This window comes from Cherax quadricarinatus, chromosome 81 (genome assembly GCF_038502225.1).
Source record: "Cherax quadricarinatus isolate ZL_2023a chromosome 81, ASM3850222v1, whole genome shotgun sequence".
In the NCBI taxonomy this organism is placed as follows: Eukaryota; Metazoa; Arthropoda; class Malacostraca; order Decapoda; family Parastacidae; genus Cherax; species Cherax quadricarinatus.
This window is the reverse complement of record NC_091372.1, coordinates 7,568,257-7,590,364: the sequence shown is the minus strand read 5'-3', so window position 1 is coordinate 7,590,364 and position 22,108 is coordinate 7,568,257. Positions and strand designations below refer to the sequence as shown.

Genomic DNA, 22,108 nt, shown 5'->3' with positions numbered 1-22,108 from the left:
CTGTCAGATGACCAATAGCTCCAACTGTGGGTCATCATTTGATTAAATCCCCCATCAGGAAAGACTTGTTATGTTTCCTGACGTACATAACGTAACCTAATTAAACTTAACCTAACCTAGCGTAACTTTACATAACCTAAGGTAGCCTAACTTAAACTAATCTAAGGTAAACTCCAGGTAAGGTAGCCTAACTTAGCCTAACTTAAGGCAGCCTAACTTAACCTAACCTAAGGCAAACTCCAGGTAAGGTAGCCTAACTTAACCTAACCTAAGGCAAACTCCAGGTAAGGTAGCCTAACTTAACCTAACCTAAGGCAAACTCCAGGTAAGGTAGCCTAACTTTAACCTAACCTAAGGTAAACTCCAGGTAAGGCAGCCTAACTTAACCTAACCTAAGGCAAACTCCAGGTAAGGCAGCCTAACTTGACCTAACCTAAGGCAAACTCCAGGTAAGATAGCCTAACTTAGCCTAACCTAAGGTAAACTCCAGGTAAGGTAGCCTAACTTAACCTAACCTAAGGTAAACTCCAGGTAAGGTAGCCTAACTTTAACCTAACCTAAGGTAAACTCCAGGTAAGGTAGCCAAACTTAATCTAACCTAAGGTAAACTCCAGGTAAGGTAGCCTAACTTTAACCTAACCTAAGGCAAACTCCAGGTAAGGAAGCCTAACTTTAACCTAACCTAAGGCAAACTCCAGGTAAGGTAGCCTAACTAACCTAACCTAAGGCAAACTCCAGGTAAGGTAGCCTAACTTTAACCTAACCTAAGGCAAACTCCAGGTAAGGTAGCCTAACTTAACCTCTCACATGTATAAGATTTTCTTAAGAACCCTCAAGAACAAAGACAAAAATCTTCTCCTTCAGTTGAGGTTAAGATCCGTCTGTGTTTATCTAAATATCGACCCAGAATTAAATATTTGTGTACTAAAACATAACCTGAGGCTTCACAATACAGAAGCAAATTCCAATTTATAAACCAGCTTCAAAAATAACATTTCCTTAACCCGTATATTTGTTCATATGACGGGTTTAGAGCAGATCGCTCCTGTCTGTCCCAGCTACTGGACCACTATGACAAGGTCCTGGATATTGTACAGGATAAACAAAACACAGATGTAGTATACACAGGCTTTGCAAAAGCTTTCGACAAGTGTGACTATGGTGTAATAGCACACAAAATGCGTGATAATAACGGGAAAAGTTGGTAGATGGATCTACAACTTCCTGGCAAATAGAACACAGAGTAATAGTTAACAGAGTAAAGTCCGAGACAGCTACAGTGACGAGCTCTGTTCCACAAGGCACAGTACTCTCTCCCATTCTATTCCTCATCCTCATATCTGACATAGACAGAGATGTAAGCCATAGCTCCATGTCTTCCTTTGTGGATGACACCTGGATCACCATGGCAGTGACCTCCATCGAAGACACCGCGAGACTCCAAGCGGACATCAACCAAATCTTCAAATGGGCCACTCAAAATAATATGAGGTTCAATGAAGAGAAATTTCAACTACTCAGATATGGAAAACTTGAGAAAATTAAAAATGTGTCAGGGTATATCACAAATTCTAACCATACAATAGAGAGGAAAAGTAATGTGAAGGACCTGGGAGTGATAATGTCAAAGGATCTCGCCTTCAAAGATCACAACAATGAATCAACCTCATCTGCTAGGAAAATGATATTATGGATAATGAGAACCTTCAAAACTAGGGACGCCAATCCCATGATGATTCTCTTCAAATCGCTTGTGTTCTCTAGGCTGAAACTGCTGTACACTAACTGCCACCTTCAAGGCTGGCGACATTACAGACCTGGAGAGTGTACAAAGAACTTTCACGGCACACATAAGTACGATAAGGCACCTAAATTACTGGGAACGGTTAAAGGTCCTTGATTTGTATTCCCTCGAACACAGGCGAGAGAGATACATGATAATAAACACTTGAAATGTCCTGGAGATGCAACATTCCCCCGAGGAAAAGCAGGGGCGCCACGAGTACACTGAAAGACAACACAATAAGTGTCAGGGGCCCAAGACTGCTCAACTGCCTCCCAGCATACATAAGGGGGATTACCAATAGACCCCTGACTGTCTTCAAGCAGGCACTGGACAGGCACCTAAAGTCAGCACCTGACCAGTCGGGCTGTGGTTCGTACGTCAACTTACGTGCGGCCATCAGTAACAGCCTGGTTGATTAAACCCTGATCCACCATGAGGCCTGGTCTCAGACCGAACCGCCGGGGCGTTGACCCCCGAAACCCTCTCCAGGTAAACTCCAGGTAATGCTTGTTCATTGTCAATAAATAATTAAATTATTGTAATAATTATTATTATCTGTTTTGATTCTGTTTATCTTATATGATACGGGTTATTTATGTTAATTTTTTTAGTTATGCTTAATTTCTTTTAACAATTTATCAGAAAAATGAACAGAAAGATATTATTAATATATAATTATTTTTATATATGGGTTCCCCGAGATACGAAAATTATTTTAATAATTATTTTAGGTATTAAATTATTTTTGACTGGTAGAGGTGAGATGCAACCTTAATGACCCTCGTGTAGTAGATAGACTTCAAACCTCAATAACCAACCCATCATCTTGTATAAATGTAGTGTAATAATTTCTTACTTAATTTGTAGTTGTGTTTTAATAAGTTGTCATTAATATTATCAACTTTTTCAATAGTTTAAATTTTTCCCGCCTTTGTCATATTTCAAAAAGTAAGTTATTAGACAGAAATTTTTAGGAGTTTGGTAAATATATCCCCAGTCACGTGACTCAGTCATTATGGCCATTCAGTTTAAGATAACAGGATTAACATTGACCGACATATTAAAAGCCCAGGTTTACTTTTTAGTAAGAGCACTAGTAATTTTCCGTCATCTGTGGAAATTAAAAATGGCGAACCGGTGTTGGGTTGGAAAATATGTCACTGATGGCAGGTCTGCCGGGGGCGTCTGGCGTTATTATTATTATCCGCTTGAAGCGCTGTACCTGTAGGGGTCACATAGCGCCGCGAGAAATGGGAGATAATAAGAGAAGATAGATGCAATTCCCTGGATCAAGAGCCCCTTTCTCTCACGGATATGAAAGGTTTCTTGAGTCACCGAGTCAGTCAGAGTCTCAACGTTGTGTGGTGAAGGTCGTTCTAACGTCTCCGTTAAATTATAGCAAAATTACGTTGGTTTACGGACAAATATTTACGTCAGTCACCAGGCAAGAGTAACAGTGACAAGCTGAAGCACCAGAACTTAAATTCCAGCGATTAAATCAACTATTTGTGAGAGAAACAAATGGCTGCTAGGATCCAGTCAAGTTTCCACTAATTTATGGTAAGTGGCCCCTCAAGGTGGGTTCCTTGATCCAGGCTCTTGATCCAGGGCATTGGATCTCTGCTCCAGTTCTAAGAGCTTCTTCCATTCTTCCCCCACAGGAGGTGTATAGTCCCTACTGGTTTAGCGCTCCCCATAATAAAAGAATCATATTCTGTCAAGGGTTTGAAAATAATGCGGTTTTAACTGTGATCAAAATGTTTGAAGTGGAGTGGTAAGCCAGTGGAAGGTCTCGGTCACATGGCCAAAAGCTCCAGCTGTGGGTCAACATATGACTAAGACCCTAACTTAACCTTACCTAACTTAACCTTACCTAACTTAACCTAACCTAACTTAACCTAAGCTAACCTAACCTTACCTAACTTAACCTTACCTAACTTAACCTTACCTAACTTAACCTAACCTAACTTAACCTAAGCTAACCTAACCTTACCTAACTTAACCTTACCTAACTTAACCTAACCTAACTTAACCTTACCTAACCTAACCTTACCTAACTTAACCTTACCTAACCTAGCCTTACCTAACTTAACCTAACCTAACCTAACCTAACCTAACTTAACCTTACCTAACCTAGCCTTACCTAACTTAACCTAACCTAACCTAACTTAACCTTACCTAACCTAGCCTTACCTAACTTAACCTAACCTAACTTAACCTTACCTAACCTAACCTTACCTAACTTAACCTAACCTTACCTAACTTAACCTAACCTAACTTAACCTAACCTAACCTAACCTTACCTAACCTAACCTAACCTAACCTAACCTAACCTAACCTACCCTAACCTAACCTAACCTAACCTAACCTAACTTAACCTAACCTAACCTAACCTAACCTAACCTAACCTTCCCTAACCTTACCTAACCTAACCTAACCTAACCTAACCTAACCTAACCTAACCTAACCTAACCTAACCTAACCTAACCTAACCTAACCTAACCTAACCTAACCTAACCTTACCTTACCTTACCTAACCTAACCTTACCTAACTTAACCTTACCTAACTTAACCTTACCTAACTTAACCTTACCTAACCTAACCTTACCTAACTTAACCTAACCTAACAACCTTACCTAACCTAACCTTACCTAACTTAACCTTACCTAACTTAACCTTACCTAACTTAACCTTACCTAACCTAACCTTACCTAACTTAACCTAACCTAACTTAACCTTACCTAACTTAACCTTACCTAACTTAACCTTACCTAACCTAACCTTACCTAACTTAACCTTACCTAACTTAACCTTACCTAGCTTAACCTTACATAACTTATCTTAACTTACCTAACCTAACCTAACCTAACCATACCTAACCTAACTTTACCTAACTTAACCTTACCTAACTTAACCTTACCTAACTTTACCTTACCTAACTTAACTTAACCTTACCTAACCTAACCTAGCCTAACCTAACTTAACCTTACCTAACTTAACCTTACCTAACTTAACCTAACCTAAGCTAACCTAACCTAACCTAACTTAACCTTATCTAACTTAACCTTACCTAACTTAACCTTACCTAACTTAACCTTACCTAACTTAACCTTACCTAACTTAACCTAACCTAACTTAACCTTACCTAACTTAACCTTACCTAACTTAACTTAACCTTACCTAACTTAACCTAACCTAAGCTAACCTAACTTAGCCTAACCTAACTTAACCTTACCTAACTTAACCTTACCTAACTTAACCTTACCTAACTTAAGCTTACCTAACTTAACCTTACCTAACTTAACCTTACCTAACTTAACCTTACCTAACTTAAGCTTACCTAACTTAACCTTGCCTAACTTAACCTTACCTAACTTAACCTTACCTAACTTAACCTTACCTAACAACCTTACCTAACTCAACCCTACCTAACCTAACCTAACCTTACCTTACCTTATCTAACTTAACCTTACCTAACTTAACCTTACCTAACTTAACCCTACCTAACCTAACCTAACCTTACCTAACTTAAACTTACCTAACTTAACCTTACCTAACTTAACCTTACCTAACTTAACCCTACCTAACCTAACCTAACCTTACCTAACTTAACCTTGCCTAACTTAACCTTACCTAACCTAACCTAACCTTACCTAACTTAACCAGCAAAGAGCTTAGTTCCTCATTTATTGTGGCATTTGCAGGGCCAATGTTAATTAGATATTTTAATTTTGCATTATTTAATTCCCACAATCACCATGACAAAAGATTAATTACAAACAAAACAATTGTATTGTAAATACCACAGTGTAGGAGACCACTGAAACAATACTCTGGAAACTGGTCTAGCTTACAGGGGCACACGGTATATACACAACATATATATATATTGTATATATATATATATATATATATATATATATATATATATATATATATATATATATATATATATATATATATATATATATATATATATATATATATATACACCTACAACTTAGATTAGTGTCTTAGATTTAGAAGTTGTATGAAAAAAAATCCCTGCAGGGTTTCGGCAACCCCCGGCCAGCGTGAGGTTTTCGTCGGGTCTGCCAACTTAACACCTGGACACTAATTATATCATTAGGCTTAGATGTAAACGAGGGATGGTTCAGTGTGGTTGGTAGGTGTTAGGATGTAAGTGTGATGACAGCTGGATTAAAAGTGCTATCCAGTTTGGTTGTGGGAGTTTTCAGTTTATACTTTCGCGTACGTGTCCCACGGGATGATGACTGCATTACTCTCTCTGTGTATATAGCCTTGCATATGCTTGGTCCCTTACCATCACACCTATGTTAGAAGGTGGCGGTATAAATTTTATAGAGGTAATGTACGCATGTATGCTGTAAGGATGCTTGGGTGAGGTTCGTAGTGATTGTGATACTGTCGCGCTGTGACAGGTTATATGCTCATGTTAGGAGTGATTGTGATACTGTCGCGCTGTGACAAGTTATATGCTCATGTTAGGAGTGATTGTGATACTGTCGCGCTGTGACAAGTTATATGCTCATGTTAGGAGTGATTGTGATACTGTCGCGCTGTGACAAGTTATATGCTCATGTTAGGAGTGGTTGTGATACTGTCGCGCTGTGACAAGTTATATGCTCATGTTAGGAGTGATTGTGATACTGTCGCGCTGTGACAGGTTATATGCTCATGTTAGGAGTGATTATGATACTGTCGCGCTGTGACAGGTTATATGCTCATGTTAGGAGTGATTGTGATACTGTCGCGCTGTGACAGGTTATATGCTCATGTTAGGAGTGATTGTGATACTGTCGCGCTGTGACAAGTTATATGCTCATGTTAGGAGTGATTGTGATACTGTCGCGCTGTGACAGGTTATATGCTCATGTTAGGAGTGATTATGATACTGTCGCGCTGTGACAAGTTATATGCTCATGTTAGGAGTGGTTGTGATACTGTCGCGCTGTGACAAGTTATATGCTCATGTTAGGAGTGATTGTGATACTGTCGCGCTGTGACAAGTTATATGCTCATGTTAGGAGTGATTGTGATACTGTCGCGCTGTGACAAGTTATATGCTCATGTTAGGAGTGATTGTGATACTGTCGCGCTGTGACAAGTTATATGCTCATGTTAGGCTAGAAGAATGTGTGACAGGGTCATGTGTAATGACGAGAGAAAGTGGGCGGTTACCCAAATGGGGGGGGATAAGGGGGGTGGGGTAAAGAGTGTCGGAGAAACTGAATTTCCAACTTGATAGTGTCTTTTGTATACACCTTTGTTTTCCACATTGACGTTTGTGCAGTGAATAGGTTGTGATAGAGTAGTTTTTATTTGTGTGTTCGTATTATGTTATGGAAGCCTGTGCTGTGAAATTGATTTTGTTGACAGTATTTACTTTACATGATGATATATCAATGTATGTGTACAACAATATGATAATTCAGTAATTGTGGCCAGTGTATTTGGCGGAGGTGTGTGTACCTCAGGCGGAGGTGTGTGTACCTCAGGTGGGTGTGTGTACCTCAGGCGGAGGTGTGTGTACCTCAGGCGGAGGTGTGTGTACCTCAGACGGAGGTGTGTGTACCTCAGACGGAGGTGTGTGTACCTCAGGCGGAGGTGTGTGTACCTCAGACGGAGGTGTGTGTACCTCAGACGGAGGTGTGTGTACCTCAGACGGAGGTGTGTGTACCTCAGACGGAGGTGTGTGTACCTCAGGCGGAGGTGTGTGTACCTCAGACGAAGGTGTGTGTACCTCAGACGGAGGTGTGTGTACCTCAGGCGGAGGTGTGTGTACCTCAGACGGAGGTGTGTGTACCTCAGACGGAGGTGTGTGTACCTCAGACGGAGGTGTGTGTACCTCAGGCGGAGGTGTGTGTACCTCAGGCGGAGGTGTGTGTACCTCAGGAGGAGGTGTGTGTACCTCAGACGGAGGTGTGTGTACCTCAGGCGGAGGTGTGTGTACCTCAGACGGAGGTGTCTGTACCTCAGCCGGAGGTGTGTGTACCTCAGGCGGAGGTGTGTGTACCTCAGGCGGAGGTGTGTGTACCTCAGACGGAGGTGTGTGTACCTCAGACGGAGGTGTGTGTACCTCAGACGGAGGTGTGTGTACCTCAGCCGGAGGTGTGTGTACCTCAGGCGGAGGTGTGTGTACCTCAGGAGGAGGTGTGTGTACCTCAGACGGAGGTGTGTGTACCTTAGGCGGAGGTGTCTGTACCTCAGACGGAGGTGTCTGTACCTCAGGCGGAGGTGTGTGTACCTCAGACGGAGGTGTGTGTACCTCAGGCGGAGGTGTGTGTACCTCAGGCGGAGGTGTGTGTACCTCAGACGGAGGTGTGTGTACCTCAGGCGGAGGTGTGTGTACCTCAGACGGAGGTGTGTGTACCTCAGACGGAGGTGTGTGTACCTCAGGCGGAGGTGTGTGTACCTCAGGCGGAGGTGTGTGTACCTCAGGCGGAGGTGTGTGTACCTCAGACGGAGGTGTGTGTACCTCAGGCGGAGGTGTGTGTACCTCAGGCGGAGGTGTGTGTACCTCAGACGGAGGTGTGTGTACCTCAGACGGAGGTGTGTGTACCTCAGACGGAGGTGTGTGTACCTCAGCCGGAGGTGTGTGTACCTCAGGCGGAGGTGTGTGTACCTCAGGAGGAGGTGTGTGTACCTCAGACGGAGGTGTGTGTACCTCAGGCGGAGGTGTGTGTACCTCAGACGGAGGTGTGTGCACCTCAGGCGGTGTGTGTACCTCAGGCGGAGGTGTGTGTACCTCAGACGGAGGTGTGTGTACCTCAGGCGGAGGTGTGTATACCTCAGGCGGAGGTGTGTGTACCTCAGACGGAGGTGTGTGTACCTCAGGCGGAGGTGTGTGTACCTCAGGCGGAGGTGTGTGTACCTCAGACGGAGGTGTGTGTACCTCAGGCGGAGGTGTGTGTACCTCAGACGGAGGTGTGTGCACCTCAGGCGGTGTGTGTACCTCAGCCGGAGGTGTGTGTACCTCAGGCGGAGGTGTGTGTACCTCAGGAGGTGTGTGTACCTCAGGCGGAGGTGTGTGTACCTCAGGCGGAGGTGTGTGTACCTCAGACGGAGGTGTGTGTACCTCAGGCGGTGTGTGTACCTCAGACGGAGGTGTGTGTACCTCAGGCGGAGGTGTGTGTACCTCAGGCGGAGGTGTGTGTACCTCAGACGGAGGTGTGTGTACCTCAGGCGGAGGTGTGTGTACCTCAGGCGGAGGTGTGTGTACCTCAGACGGAGGTGTGTGTACCTCAGGCGGAGGTGTGTGTACCTCAGACGGAGGTGTGTGTACCTCAGGCGGATACACATACTTCTGTATGACTTACACCCAAGAAAGGGGTATTTATTTGAAATGAGCGTTACTTGTTACAATAATATATATGTGTGATGTTTTCTGTACTTACACCTACATGAGTATGTTTTTTTTTTGTCCGCTGTACATCACACCTATGTAGAAGTGAGACGTGATAATTTTAAGTATTTTTCTTATATATAGTGATAGGTTGCTAGAGTGTGTATAGTGCGCTTGATGCTCTTTCTTTTTTGTTTGTCTGTGACGGGTTTCTTCTCCTGTGTCCAACAACATGTGTGTGTGTGATGATTTATACTTATTGTTTTCAACAGTTTTATACTATATGTGTTATGTCTGTCTGTACAAGATATGCTCTCAATAAAATATAAATAAATATATATATATATATATATATATATATATATATATATATATATATATATATATATATATATATATATATATATATATATATATATATATATATATATGCCAAACAACCACTCTGAAAGAATAGAGAAATTCCAAGCGCTTTCGTGACTACTCACATTATCAATAGTTCCTTGATAATGTGAGTAGTCACGAAAGCGCTTGGACTTTCTCTATTCTTTCAGAGTGGTTGTTTGTCATATTTTGAACTCACCTGTTTTGTGTGATATTTTTGCATATATATATATATATATATATATATATATATATATATATATATATATATATATATATATATATATATATATATATATATATATATATATATATATACACGTCTACTACAACCGAGCAGGTTCACCACATCACCTGATTATACCACATTGACCTATAATTTAAAACTATCTCAGAAATAATCACCTTTGTTAAAATTTTAGACACGATATAGAGTCAGGTTTATTAAGTAATATTTCCTTAATTGGGGAAATTTGACCGCCACAATGGCAGCCTAAATTTTTTTTGTGATTTAGAGGAAAATATATTTCAGATTCTATTCGCTATTTGTGACATTTTTCTGAAATTTGCCCCGTAAGATATGTAGACTTATTTAGCAAGATTACGTCTATGTGCTTGATATTTATTATTATTATTATTATTATTATTATTATTATATATATATATATATATATATATACATATATACATATATATATATATATATATATATATATATATATATATATATATATATATATATATATATATATATATATATATATATGTGTGTGTGTGTGTGTATTTGTGCGTGTGTGTGTGTACTCACCTAGCTGTATTCACCTAGTTGAGGTTGCAGGGGTCGAGCCCAAGCTCCTGGCCCCGCCTCTTCACTGGTCGCTACTAGGTCACTCTCCCTCAACCATGAGCTTTATCGTACCTCTGCTTAAAGCTATGTATGGATCCTGCCTCCACTACATCTCTTCCCAAACTATTCCACTTCCTGACTACTCTGTGGCTGAAGAAATACTTCCTAACATCCCTGTGATTCATCTGTGTCTTCAGCTTCCAACTGTGTCCCCTTGTTGCTGTGTCCAGTCTCTGGAACATCCTGTCTTTGTCCACCTTGTCAATTCCTCTCAGTATTTTGTAAGTCGTTATCATGTCCCCCCTATCTCTGCTGTCCTTCAGTGTCGTCAGGTTGATTTCCCTTAACCTCTCCTCGTAGGACATACCTCTTAGCTCTGGGACTAGTCTTGTGGCAAACCTTTGCACTTTCTCTAGTTTTTTTACATGCTTGGCTAGGTGTGGGTTCCAAACTGGTGCCGCATACTCCAATATTGGCCTAACGTACACGGTGTACAGGGTCCTGAACGACTCCTTATTAAGATGTCGGAATGCTGTTCTGAGGTTTGCTATGCGCCCATATGCTGCAGCACCTATTTGGTTGATGTGCGCTTCAGATGTGCCTGGTGTTATACTCACCCCAAGATCTTTTTCCTTGAGTGAGGTTTGTAGTCTCTGGCCCCCTAGACTGCACTCCGTCTGCGGTCTTCTTTGCCCTTTCCCAATCTTCATGACTTTGCACTTGGTGGGATTGAACTCCAGGAGCCAGTTGCTGGACCAGGTCTGCACCCTGTCCAGATCCCTTTGTAGTTCTGCCTGGTCTTCGATCGAATGAATTCTTCTCATCAACTTCACGTCATCTGCAAACAGGGACACTTCGGAGTTTATTGCTTCTGTCATGTCGTTCACAAATACCAGAAACAGCACTGGTCCTAGGACTGACCCCTGTGGGACCCCGCTGGTCACAGGTGCCCACTCTGACACCTCGCCACGTACCATTACTCGCTGCTGTCTTCTTGACAAATATTCCCTGATCCATTGTAGTGCCTTCCCTGTTATCCCTGCTTGGTCCTCCAGTTTTTTCACTAATCTCTTGTGTGGTACTGTGTCAAACGCCTTCTTGCAGTCCAAGAAAATGCAATCCACCCACCCCTCTCTCTCTTGTCTTACTGCTGTCACCTTGTCATAGAACTCCAGTAGGTTTGTGACACAGGATTTCCCGTCCCTGAAACCATGTTGGCTGCTGTTGATGAGATCATTCCTTTCTAGGTGTTCCACCACTCTTCTCCTGATAATCTTCTCCATGACTTTGCATACTATACATGTCAGTGACACTGGTCTGTAGTTTAGTGCTTCATGTCTGTCTCCTTTTTTTTTTTTTTTTTTTTTTTTTTTTTTTTTTTTTTTTTTTTTTTTTTTGTGTGTGTGTGTGTGTGTGTGTGTGTGTGTGTGTGTATAGGTGTTTAGGGAAAAGACATTTGCTCTTAAAAATATTTATTTGTTAATGTCTACAAAAATAGCGTATTGTTGGGTAAGTTACCAGTACAGTGAGGCTGTAATAGGATCTGATGTCCGGGGAAGAATACCCAGGCAGGGATCAAGCTTCTGTGTTGGCTTAGCTTACCTTAGGCAAGCTGTATTTCTAAATTATCACTATTGGAAACTGTGTATCCCTCCCTCTCATGGGATACCTCAAGGCTAGTAAAGGCTCTTGATTCAAGGTGTGTGAGGTATGAATATCTAGTGTTCTGAGTGAAATTATAAATTTACATCACTTATAAGTCAGACTTATAAGGTGATAAATGATATGTTAAATCTGTACATCAGTTATAAGTAACTTAAAGTGGGTTATATATGGTGTGTCAAACCTCTACAACAGTTATAACTAAATTAAGGTGGGTGATATATGGTGTGTCTAACCTCTACAACAGTTATAAGTAACTTAAGGTGGGTGATATATTGGGGATCAGACCTCTATGTCAGTTATAAGTAACTTAAAGTGGGTGATATATGGGATGTCATACCTTCACATCAGTTATAAGTAACTTAAGGTGGGTGATACATGGTGTGTCAGACCTTCACATCAGTTATAAGTAACTTAAGGTGGGTGATACATGGTATGTCAGACCTTCACATCAGTTATAAGTAACTTAAGGTGGGTGATACATCGTGTGTCAAACCTTCACATCAGTTATAAGTAACTTAAGGTGGGCGATACATGGTGTGTCAGACCTCAACATCAGTCATAAGTAACTTAAGGTGTGTGATACATGGTGTGTCAAACCTTCACATCTGTTGTAAGTAATTAAGGTGTGTGATACATGGTGTGTCAAACCTTCACATCTGTTGTAAGTAATTAAGGTGGGTGATATATGGTGTGTCAAACCTTCACATCAGTTATAAGTAACTTAAGGTGCGTGATATATGGTGTGTCAAACCTTCACATCAGTTATAAGTAACTTAAGGTGCGTGATATATGGTGTGTCAAACCTTCACATCAGTTATAAGTAACTTAAGGTGGGTGATACATGGTGTGTCAAACATTCACATCAGTTATAAGTAACTTAAGTTATAAGTAACTTAAGGTGGGTGATACATGGTGTGTCAAACCTTCACATTTGTTATAAGTAACTTAAGGTGGGTGATACATGGTGTGTCAAACCCTCACATCTGTTGTAAGTAACTTAAGGTGGGTGATACATGGTGTGTCAGACCTTCACATCAGTTATAAGTAACTTAAGGTGGGTGATACATGGTGTGTCAGACCTCAGCATCAGTCATAAGTAACTTAAGGTGGGTGATACATGGTGTGTCAAACCTTCACATCAGTTATAAGTAACTTAAGGTGGGTGATACATGGTGTGTCAAACCTTCACATCAGTTATAAGTAACTTAAGGTGGGTGATACATGGTGTGTCAGACCTTCACATCAGTTATAAGTAACTTAAGGTGGGTGATACATGGTGTGTCAGACCTCAGCATCAGTCATAAGTAACTTAAGGTGGGTGATACATGGTGTTTCAAACCTTCACATCAGTTATAAGTAACTTAAGGTGGGCGATACATGGTGTGTCAGACCTTCACATCAGTTATAAGTAACTTAAGGTGGGTGATACATGGTGTGTCAGACCTTCACATCAGTTATAAGTAACTTAAGGTGGGTGATACATGGTGTGTCAGACCTTCACATCAGTTATAAGTAACTTAAGGTGTGTGATACATGGTGTGTCAGACCTCAACATTAGTTAATTTCACAAATGCCATCTGTTCACCAGTCAAGAAAAATCTAATCCCCAATAGGTACTGAAATAAATTTGGAGTATACATAGACCGAGAAACACAAGAGTATTACTTTCACTGTGTATAACCCGGTTAGGTAAAGATTAGCCGGTATTCTCCCGGCCCGGGCCCTTTCCAAGTGGTGGCCCGGCCTTGGCTCCCACTTTAGGGAGTGTCTGAGACCTAAGTCTCCCATGGGAGGAGGCACAAGTACCTCCTCATCTTTGGGACCAACTGTCCCCAGGCCTAGCCACAAGCTAGGCCTCTCTGGTCTGCCATCCCCGCCCCAAGGGAACAAATGGGAATGACAGTCTTATGAGCTAAAGGCTCGGGTTCAGGCACCTACCCTACCCTAGAAGGGTTAGGCATGGTGTTGATGTGTATAACCCGCATGAAAGGTCCCTTTTTAACCCGCTCATAATATTTGACCATCAAACTACAAAGGGACTATATTAATATTGGCTTTGTAACCAATTTTCATCAAAGGTAATACGCACATCAAAGTTAGTTTTAGATATGAAAAATGATGAGATGGAGATTTGATTACATTCAAATAGCGCGGGTAACGTAATTAATTATTATAGCCAACAGAGCAGAGTAAATAGTAGAGTATGCCCTAAAACAGTTATTTTAGTTACTGTTAGCAGTCGTTATTTCATGTATTTTTTTGGGGGGAGGGGGGAAGGGGGACTTTTATGTTTTCGAATAATTCGTGGTCTTCTAGACTTAAAATTTTTTGAATAATTGGTGGTCTTTTGGACTTTAAAGAGTCTTTGTTTATTTTGGACACTAAGGTCTCAAATAAATCGTCTTTTGGACTTTTTTTTTAGACTCGTTGAAAGGTTGTCTTTTGGATTTTGGGACTCATATTGTGTTTGGACTCTCAGCTGAATCGTTTATTTTATTTTTTACGTTTTGGACTCAGATGATTCGTGGTTTTAGTTATTCTTTAGGCTCTTAAATAATTGGTGTTATCCTGGACTCTTTAAGATAAGATAAGATAAGATAAGATTTCTTTCGGATTTTTAACCCCGGAGGGTTAGCCACCCAGGATAACCCAAGAAAGTCAGTGCGTCATCGAGGACTGTCTAACTTATTTCCATTGTGGTCCTTAATCTTGTCCCCCAGGATGCCACCCACACCAGTCGACTAACACCCAGGTACCTATTTGCTGCTAGGTGAACAGGACAATAGGTGTAAGGAAACGTGTCGAAATGTTTCCACCCGCCGGGAATCGAACCCGGGCCCTCCGTGTGTGAAGCGGGAGCTTTAGCCACCAGGCCACCGGCCACCAGGCCACCGGGCCACCGGGCCACCGGACCACCAGGCCACCAGGCCACCGGGCCACCAGGCCACCGGGCCACCGGGCCACCAGGCCACCGGGCCACCGGGCCACCAGGCCACCCAAGCCAGCCTCAAGTGAGTCTTTTTTTTGGGGGGTAGGGGGGCTTTTTTTATTTGTTAAAAAGTTCTGGTCTTGATGGCTGTTTTAAACTTAAAACAGCAAAATAACTCTCGTTCTTGAAACATCGAGTAAGATACATATTGCTTGTTTATCTTGTTTACTTCCCTTGCTTGTCCTTACTTTCCTTGTTTACTTTTCTTATCTTTACTTTCCTTGTTTATCTTTATTTTCCTTGTTTATTTTTACTTTCCTTGTTTATTTTTACTTTCCTTGTTTATCTTTCCTTGTTTATATTTACTTCATTATCTTTACTTGTCATGTTTACTTGTTTATCTTGTTTTATTTGCATATTTACCTTGTTTACTTTCCTTGTTTACCATCGTGTAGAGGCGTTACCTACACATGGAAAATAATCATTCACCTCTGTACAGCTCCTGGAGAACGGGAGGTATTAAAGTTTGATTCGAGGAAGGGGAGGGTAGATCTGGCTCCTTGAATCAAGAGCTCATGAACAGCATCAGTGAACCCTTTTTCCCTTTAGAGGAAAAATGAACGTCTCTTGACTTTACATTGTCTGTACCGTAAATGTGTGTCTGTTCTGTACTAATGTTCTAGAATGTGTGGTAGGTTTGAGAGAGAGAGAGAGAGAGACAGAGAGAGAGAGAGGGAGAGAGGGAGGGAGTAGGTAACAGCTCTTTACTTTAAAATATAGATGGGAAATCTTAATCTAATCCAGTAGAAACCCTTGTGTAAGAGAGAGATGGGAGAATGGTTTGCTAATAGTAACGTATTATTATCACTCTTAACACTACAGTAAACGACACAGTAGCAAAAGCAGCGATACAAACAGTTCTCTTGATCATTCTTTGGCAAAAAAAGCTCTTTATAACAGCAAAGTGTTGGAACTGGAACGGTATATGAATACCAACCAGGAGGAATAACTAACACTTGTGTGCGGTGTATACTTTTGTTAAAGACAGTGTGTCGTCACCTTCATAACGTAGGGCTCGATATGCCTTAAGTTGTTAGTGGCCCTGCAGGTCATAACAAGAAACTCACATGGTGTTAAAGCTCACATGGTGTTAAAGCGCGTAAGTTGTTAATGGCGCTATGAACCATAACAAGAAACCTCATACGGTGCTCGATACGGCGTAAGTTGTTAATGGCGCTATGAACCATAACAAGAAACCTCATACGGTGCTCGATACGGCGTAAGTTGTTAATGGCGCTATGAACCATAACAAGAAACCTCATACGGTGCTCGATACGGCGTAAGTTGTTAATGGCGCTATGAACCATAACAAGAAACCTCATACGGTGTTCGGTACGGCGTAAGTTGTTAATGGCGCTATGAACCATAACAAGAAACCTCATACAGTGCTCGATACGGCGTAAGTTGTTAATGGCGCTATGAACCATAACAAGAAACCTCATACGGTGCTCGGTACGGCGTAAGTTGTCAATCGCCATGTAAGTCATAGCAAGAAGCTCGCACGGTGTAATTCTCTATACTCTCTTCTGTCGCCCTATAAACCATAACAAGTCCACATGATGTAAGGTTCGCTGTCATAGCCTGTTATACCACAAGAGGATCAGTTTGCTTAAATTGATACAGCACACTGTGAGGGCTAAAACTTGTCGTTAATAAAGGTCTCCGCTACTTCTAAGTATTATTTATTTCAGTAACGTGTACTGAGAGGTAGAACAAGGCAGTGAAGGAGACTATCAGGACTTGTTGAGGCAATGAGGGACGCCGCTGGGGTGCTGCAGTTGCTGGGTCCGTCGCAGTTTCTCCATGTTCTCCAGCAGGAGGGAATTTGAGGGTTCCTGTCCATGGGCCGTCAAGTAGTGTCTCCAGGCTCGACCATAGTCACCCTGCAATGAAGACATGCTCACAGAACTCACGAAATCGAAATAACACGACTGCAAAAATCACGGCACGGTTCAAGACCCACCCGTTCCTTGGTTAATGTACTCGCATAGTTAACCAAATGTATTACACGAAGCTTACCTGTAAAAATATCCTACTTGGCGCATTTTTTGTGAATACAATTGAAAACGTGGATACAAAACTGAATAGCTTATTACTGAAGCCTTTTTACGTGCTATTTAATTCTCTATACGCTTTTTTCAATAACATTCACAAAAAATGCACTATAGAGAGGAGCTTTATAAAGGAACTGACTATGTTGTTAGTACTTACAAAGTAGATGTGTTGTAAGTCAGTGGTGTGCGATCGGAGATACGTGCCCCTTGTAGTCCCGGGGTCTTGTACCTCGATGATTCGACAGGTATCTCTTGTATTCCCAGGTAATTGTACCTCAATGATTCAACAGGTATCCCTCGTATTCCCAGGTCCTTTTACCTCAATGATTCGACAGGTAACCCTCGTATTCCCAGGTCTTTATACCTCAATGATTCGATAGGTATCCCTCGTAGTCCCAAGTCTTTGTACCTTAATAATTCGACAGTTATCCCTCGTAGTCCCAGGTCTTTGTACCTCAATGATTCGACAGGTATCCCTCGTATTCCAAGGTTTTTATACCTCAATGATTAGATAGGTATCCCTTGTAGTCCCCGGTCTTTGTACCTTAATAATTAGACAGGTATCCCTCGTAGTCCCAGGTCTTTGTACTTTAATAATTAGACAGGTATCCCTCATAGTCCCAGGTCTTTGTACTTTAATAATTAGACAGGTATCCCTCATAGTCCCAGGTCTTTGTACTTTAATAATTAGACAGGTATCCCTCATAGTCCCAGGTCTTTGTACCTCAATGATTCGACAGGTATCCCCCGTATCCCTTAAATCCAATCCCGTCTACCTCATCTTACACAAGAGGTATAGTATAGTATACGGATTAGCTGCTTTCATTATGTTTAGGATATCTATAAGGATAACATCATCTAAGGATAACTAAGGATATCATCTTAGGATACCCGAATGGATATATAATGTCTGTGTACATTATATATCCATGGGGTGTACATTATACATGATGGGGGAAATTAACTGCATACATGACTTTGATATTTAAATGATTGACGTATCTGAGTGTAGCACTTACCAGAGTGTAGTATCTGAGTGTAGTACTTACCAGAGTGTAATATCTGAGTGTAGCACTTACCAGTGTTATATCTGAGTGTAGCAATTACCAGAGTGTTAAATCTGAGTGTAGCACTTACCAGAGTGTTATATCTGAGTGTAGCACTTACCAGAGTGTAGTATCTGAGTGTAGCACTTACCAGAGTGTAGTATCTGAGTGTAGCACTTTTCCAGAGGGTAGTATCGGAGTGTAGCACTTATCAGAGTGTAGTATCTGAGTAGCACTTACCAGAGTGTAGTATCTGAGTGTAGCACTTACCAGAGTGTAGTATCTGAGTGTAGCACTTACCAGAGTGTAGTATCTGAGTGTAGCAATTACCAGAGTGTAGTATCTGAGTGTAGCACTTACCAGAGTGTAGTATCTGAGTAGCACTTACCAGAGTGTTATATCTGAGTGTAGCAATTACCAGAGTGTTAAATCTGAGTGTAGCACTTACCAGAGAGTTATATCTGAGTGTAGCACTTACCAGAGTGTTATATCTGAGTGTAGCACTTACCAGAGTGTAGTATCTGAGTGTAGCACTTACCAGAGTGTAGTATCTGAGTGTAGCACTTTTCCAGAGTGTAGTATCAGAGTGTAGCACTTACCAGAGTGTAGTATCTGAGTGCAGCACTTACCAGTGTGTAGTATCTGAGTGTAGCAATTACCAGAGTGTAATATCAGAGTGTAGCACTTACCAGAGTGTAGTATCTGAGTGTAGCACTTTTCCAGAGTGTAGTATCAGAGTGTAGCACTTACCACAGTGTAGTATCTGAGTGTAGCACTTACCAATGTGTAGTATCTGAGTGTAGCACTTACCAGAGTGTAGTATCTGAGTGTAGCACTTACCAGAGTGTAGTATCAGAGTGTAGCACTTACCACAGTGTAGTATCTGAGTGTAGCACTTACCAGAGTGTAGTATCTGAGTGTAGCTCTTACCAGAGTGTAGTATCTGAGTGTATCACTTACCAGAGTGTAGTATCTGAGTGTTTCACTTACCAGAGTGTTATATCTGAGTGTAGCAATTACCAGAGTGTTAAATCTGAGTGTAGCACTTACCAGAGTGTTATATCTGAGTGTAGCACTTACCAGAGTGTAGTATCTGAGTGTAGCACTTACCAGAGTGTAGTATCTGAGTGTAGCACTTTTCCAGAGGGTAGTATCGGAGTGTAGCACTTATCAGAGTGTAGTATCTGAGTAGCACTTACCAGAGTGTAGTATCTGAGTGTAGCACTTACCAGAGTGTAGTATCTGAGTGTAGCACTTACCAGAGTGTAGTATCTGAGTGTAGCACTTTTCCAGAGTGTAGTATCAGAGTGTAGCACTTACCAGAGTGTAGTATCTGAGTAGCACTTACCAGAGTGTTATATCAGAGTGTAGCACTTACCAGAGTGTAGTATCTGAGTGTAGCACTTACCAGAGTGTAGTATCTGAGTGTAGCACTTACCAGAGTGTAGTATCTGAATGTATCACTTACCAGAGTGTTATATCTGAGTGTAGCACTTACCAGAGTGTAGTAACTGAGTGTAGCACTTACCAGAGTGTAGTATCAGAGTGTAGCACTTACCAGAGTGTAGTATCTGAGTGTAGCACTTACCAGAGTGTAGTATCTGAGTGTAGCACTTACCGGAGTGTAGTATCTGAGTGTAGCACTTACCAGAGCGTAGTATCTGAGTGTAGCACTTACCAGAGTGTAGTATCTGAGTGTAGCACTTACCAGAGTGTAGTATCTGAGTGTAGCACTTACCAGAGTGTAGTATCTGACTGTAGCACTTACCAGAGTGTAACATCTGAGTGTATCACTTACCAGAGTGTAGTATCCGAGTGTATCACTTACCAGAGTGTAGTATCCGAGTGTATCACTTACCAGAGTGTAGTATCCGAGTGTATCACTTACCAGAGTGTAGTATCTGAGTGTAGCACTTACCAGAGCGTAGTATCTGGGTGTATCACTTACCAGAGTGTAGTATCAGAGTGTAGCACTTACCAGAGTGTAGTATCTGAGTGTAGCTCTTACCAGAGTGTAGTATCTGAGTGTATCACTTACCAGAGTGTAGTATCTGATTGTATCACTTACCAGAGTGTTATATCTGAGTGTAGCACTTACCAGAGTGTAGTATCTGAGTGTAGCACTTACCAGAGTGTAGTATCAGAGTGAAGCACTTACCAGAGTGTAGTATCTGAGTGTAGCACTTACCAGAGTGTAGTATCTGAGTGTAGCACTTACCAGAGTGAAGTATCAGAGTGTAGCACTTACCAGAGTGTAGTATCTGAGTGTATCACTTACCAGAGTGTAGTATCAGAGTGTAGCACTTACCAGAGTGTAGTATCTGAGTGTAGCACTTACCAGAGCGTAGTATCTGACTGTAGCACTTACCAGAGTGTAGTATCTGAGTGTATCACTTACCAGAGTGTTATATCTGAGTGTAGCACTTACCAGAGTGTAGTATCTGAGTGTAGCACTTACCAGAGTGTAGTATCTGACTGTAGCACTTACCAGAGTGTAATATCTGAGTGTAGCACTTACCAGAGTGTAATATCAGAGTGTAGCACTTACCAGAGTGTAGTATCTGAGTGTAGCACTTACCAGAGTGTAGTATCTGAGTGTAGCACTTTTCCAGAGTGTAGTATCAGAGTGAATTACTTACCAGAGTGTAGTATCTGAGTGTAGCACTTACCAGAGTGTAGTATTTGAGTGTAGCACTTACCAGAGTGTAGTATCTGAGTGTAGCACTTTTCCAGAGTGTAGTATCAGAGTGAAGCACTTACCAGAGTGTAATATCTGAGTGTAGCACTTACCAGAGTGTAATATCAGAGTGTAGCACTTACCAGAGTGTAGTATCTGAGTGTAGCACTTACCAGTGTGTAGTATCTGAGTGTAGCACTTACCAGAGTGTAGTATCTGAGTGTAGCACTTACCAGAGTGTAGTATCAGAGTGAAGCACTTACCAGAGTGTAGTATCTGAGTGTAGCACTTACCAGAGTGTAGTATCTGAGTGTAGCACTTACCAGAGTGAAGTATCAGAGTGTAGCACTTACCAGAGTGTAGTATCTGAGTGTATCACTTACCAGAGTGTAGTATCAGAGTGTAGCACTTACCAGAGTGTAGTATCTGAGTGTAGCACTTACCAGAGCGTAGTATCTGACTGTAGCACTTACCAGAGTGTAGTATCTGAGTGTATCACTTACCAGAGTGTTATATCTGAGTGTAGCACTTACCAGAGTGTAGTATCTGAGTGTAGCACTTACCAGAGTGTAGTATCTGACTGTAGCACTTACCAGAGTGTAATATCTGAGTGTAGCACTTACCAGAGTGTAATATCAGAGTGTAGCACTTACCAGAGTGTAGTATCTGAGTGTAGCACTTACCAGAGTGTAGTATCTGAGTGTAGCACTTTTCCAGAGTGTAGTATCAGAGTGAATTACTTACCAGAGTGTAGTATCTGAGTGTAGCACTTACCAGAGTGTAGTATCTGAGTGTAGCACTTACCAGAGTGTAGTATCTGAGTGTAGCACTTTTCCAGAGTGTAGTATCAGAGTGAAGCACTTACCAGAGTGTAATATCTGAGTGTAGCACTTACCAGAGTGTAATATCAGAGTGTAGCACTTACCAGAGTGTAGTATCTGAGTGTAGCACTTACCAGTGTGTAGTATCTGAGTGTAGCACTTACCAGAGTGTAATACCTGAGTATAGCACTTACCAGAGTGTAGTATCAGTGTAGCACTTACCAGAGTGTAGTATCTGAGTGTAGCACTTACCAGAGTGTAGTATCTGAGTGTAGCACTTACCAGAGTGTAGTATCTGAGTGTAGCACTTTTCCAGAGTGTAGTATCAGAGTGAAGCACTTACCAGAGTGTAATATCTGAGTGTAGCACTTACCAGAGTGTAGTATCTGAGTGTAGCACTTACCAGAGTGTAGTATCTGAGTGTAGCACTTTTCCAGAGTGTAGTATCAGAGTGAAGCACTTACCAGAGTGTA

At 41.6% G+C, this 22,108-nt stretch overlaps 1 protein-coding gene across 2 annotated transcripts in view; it reads right to left on the bottom strand.

The window, feature by feature from the left end:
* Positions 1–16,121: 16,121 nt before the first annotated feature.
* The window catches only part of LOC128699873 (protein O-mannosyl-transferase TMTC1), a 158,785-nt gene continuing 152,798 nt past the window's right edge, over positions 16,122–22,108 (bottom strand). For both annotated transcript variants that reach the window (XM_070102310.1, XM_070102311.1), the window contains exon 18: positions 16,122–16,920. In XM_070102310.1, the coding sequence (XP_069958411.1) occupies positions 16,771–16,920 (150 nt within the window). In that variant the 3' untranslated portion in view covers positions 16,122–16,770. The remainder of the gene's footprint in view (positions 16,921–22,108) is intronic.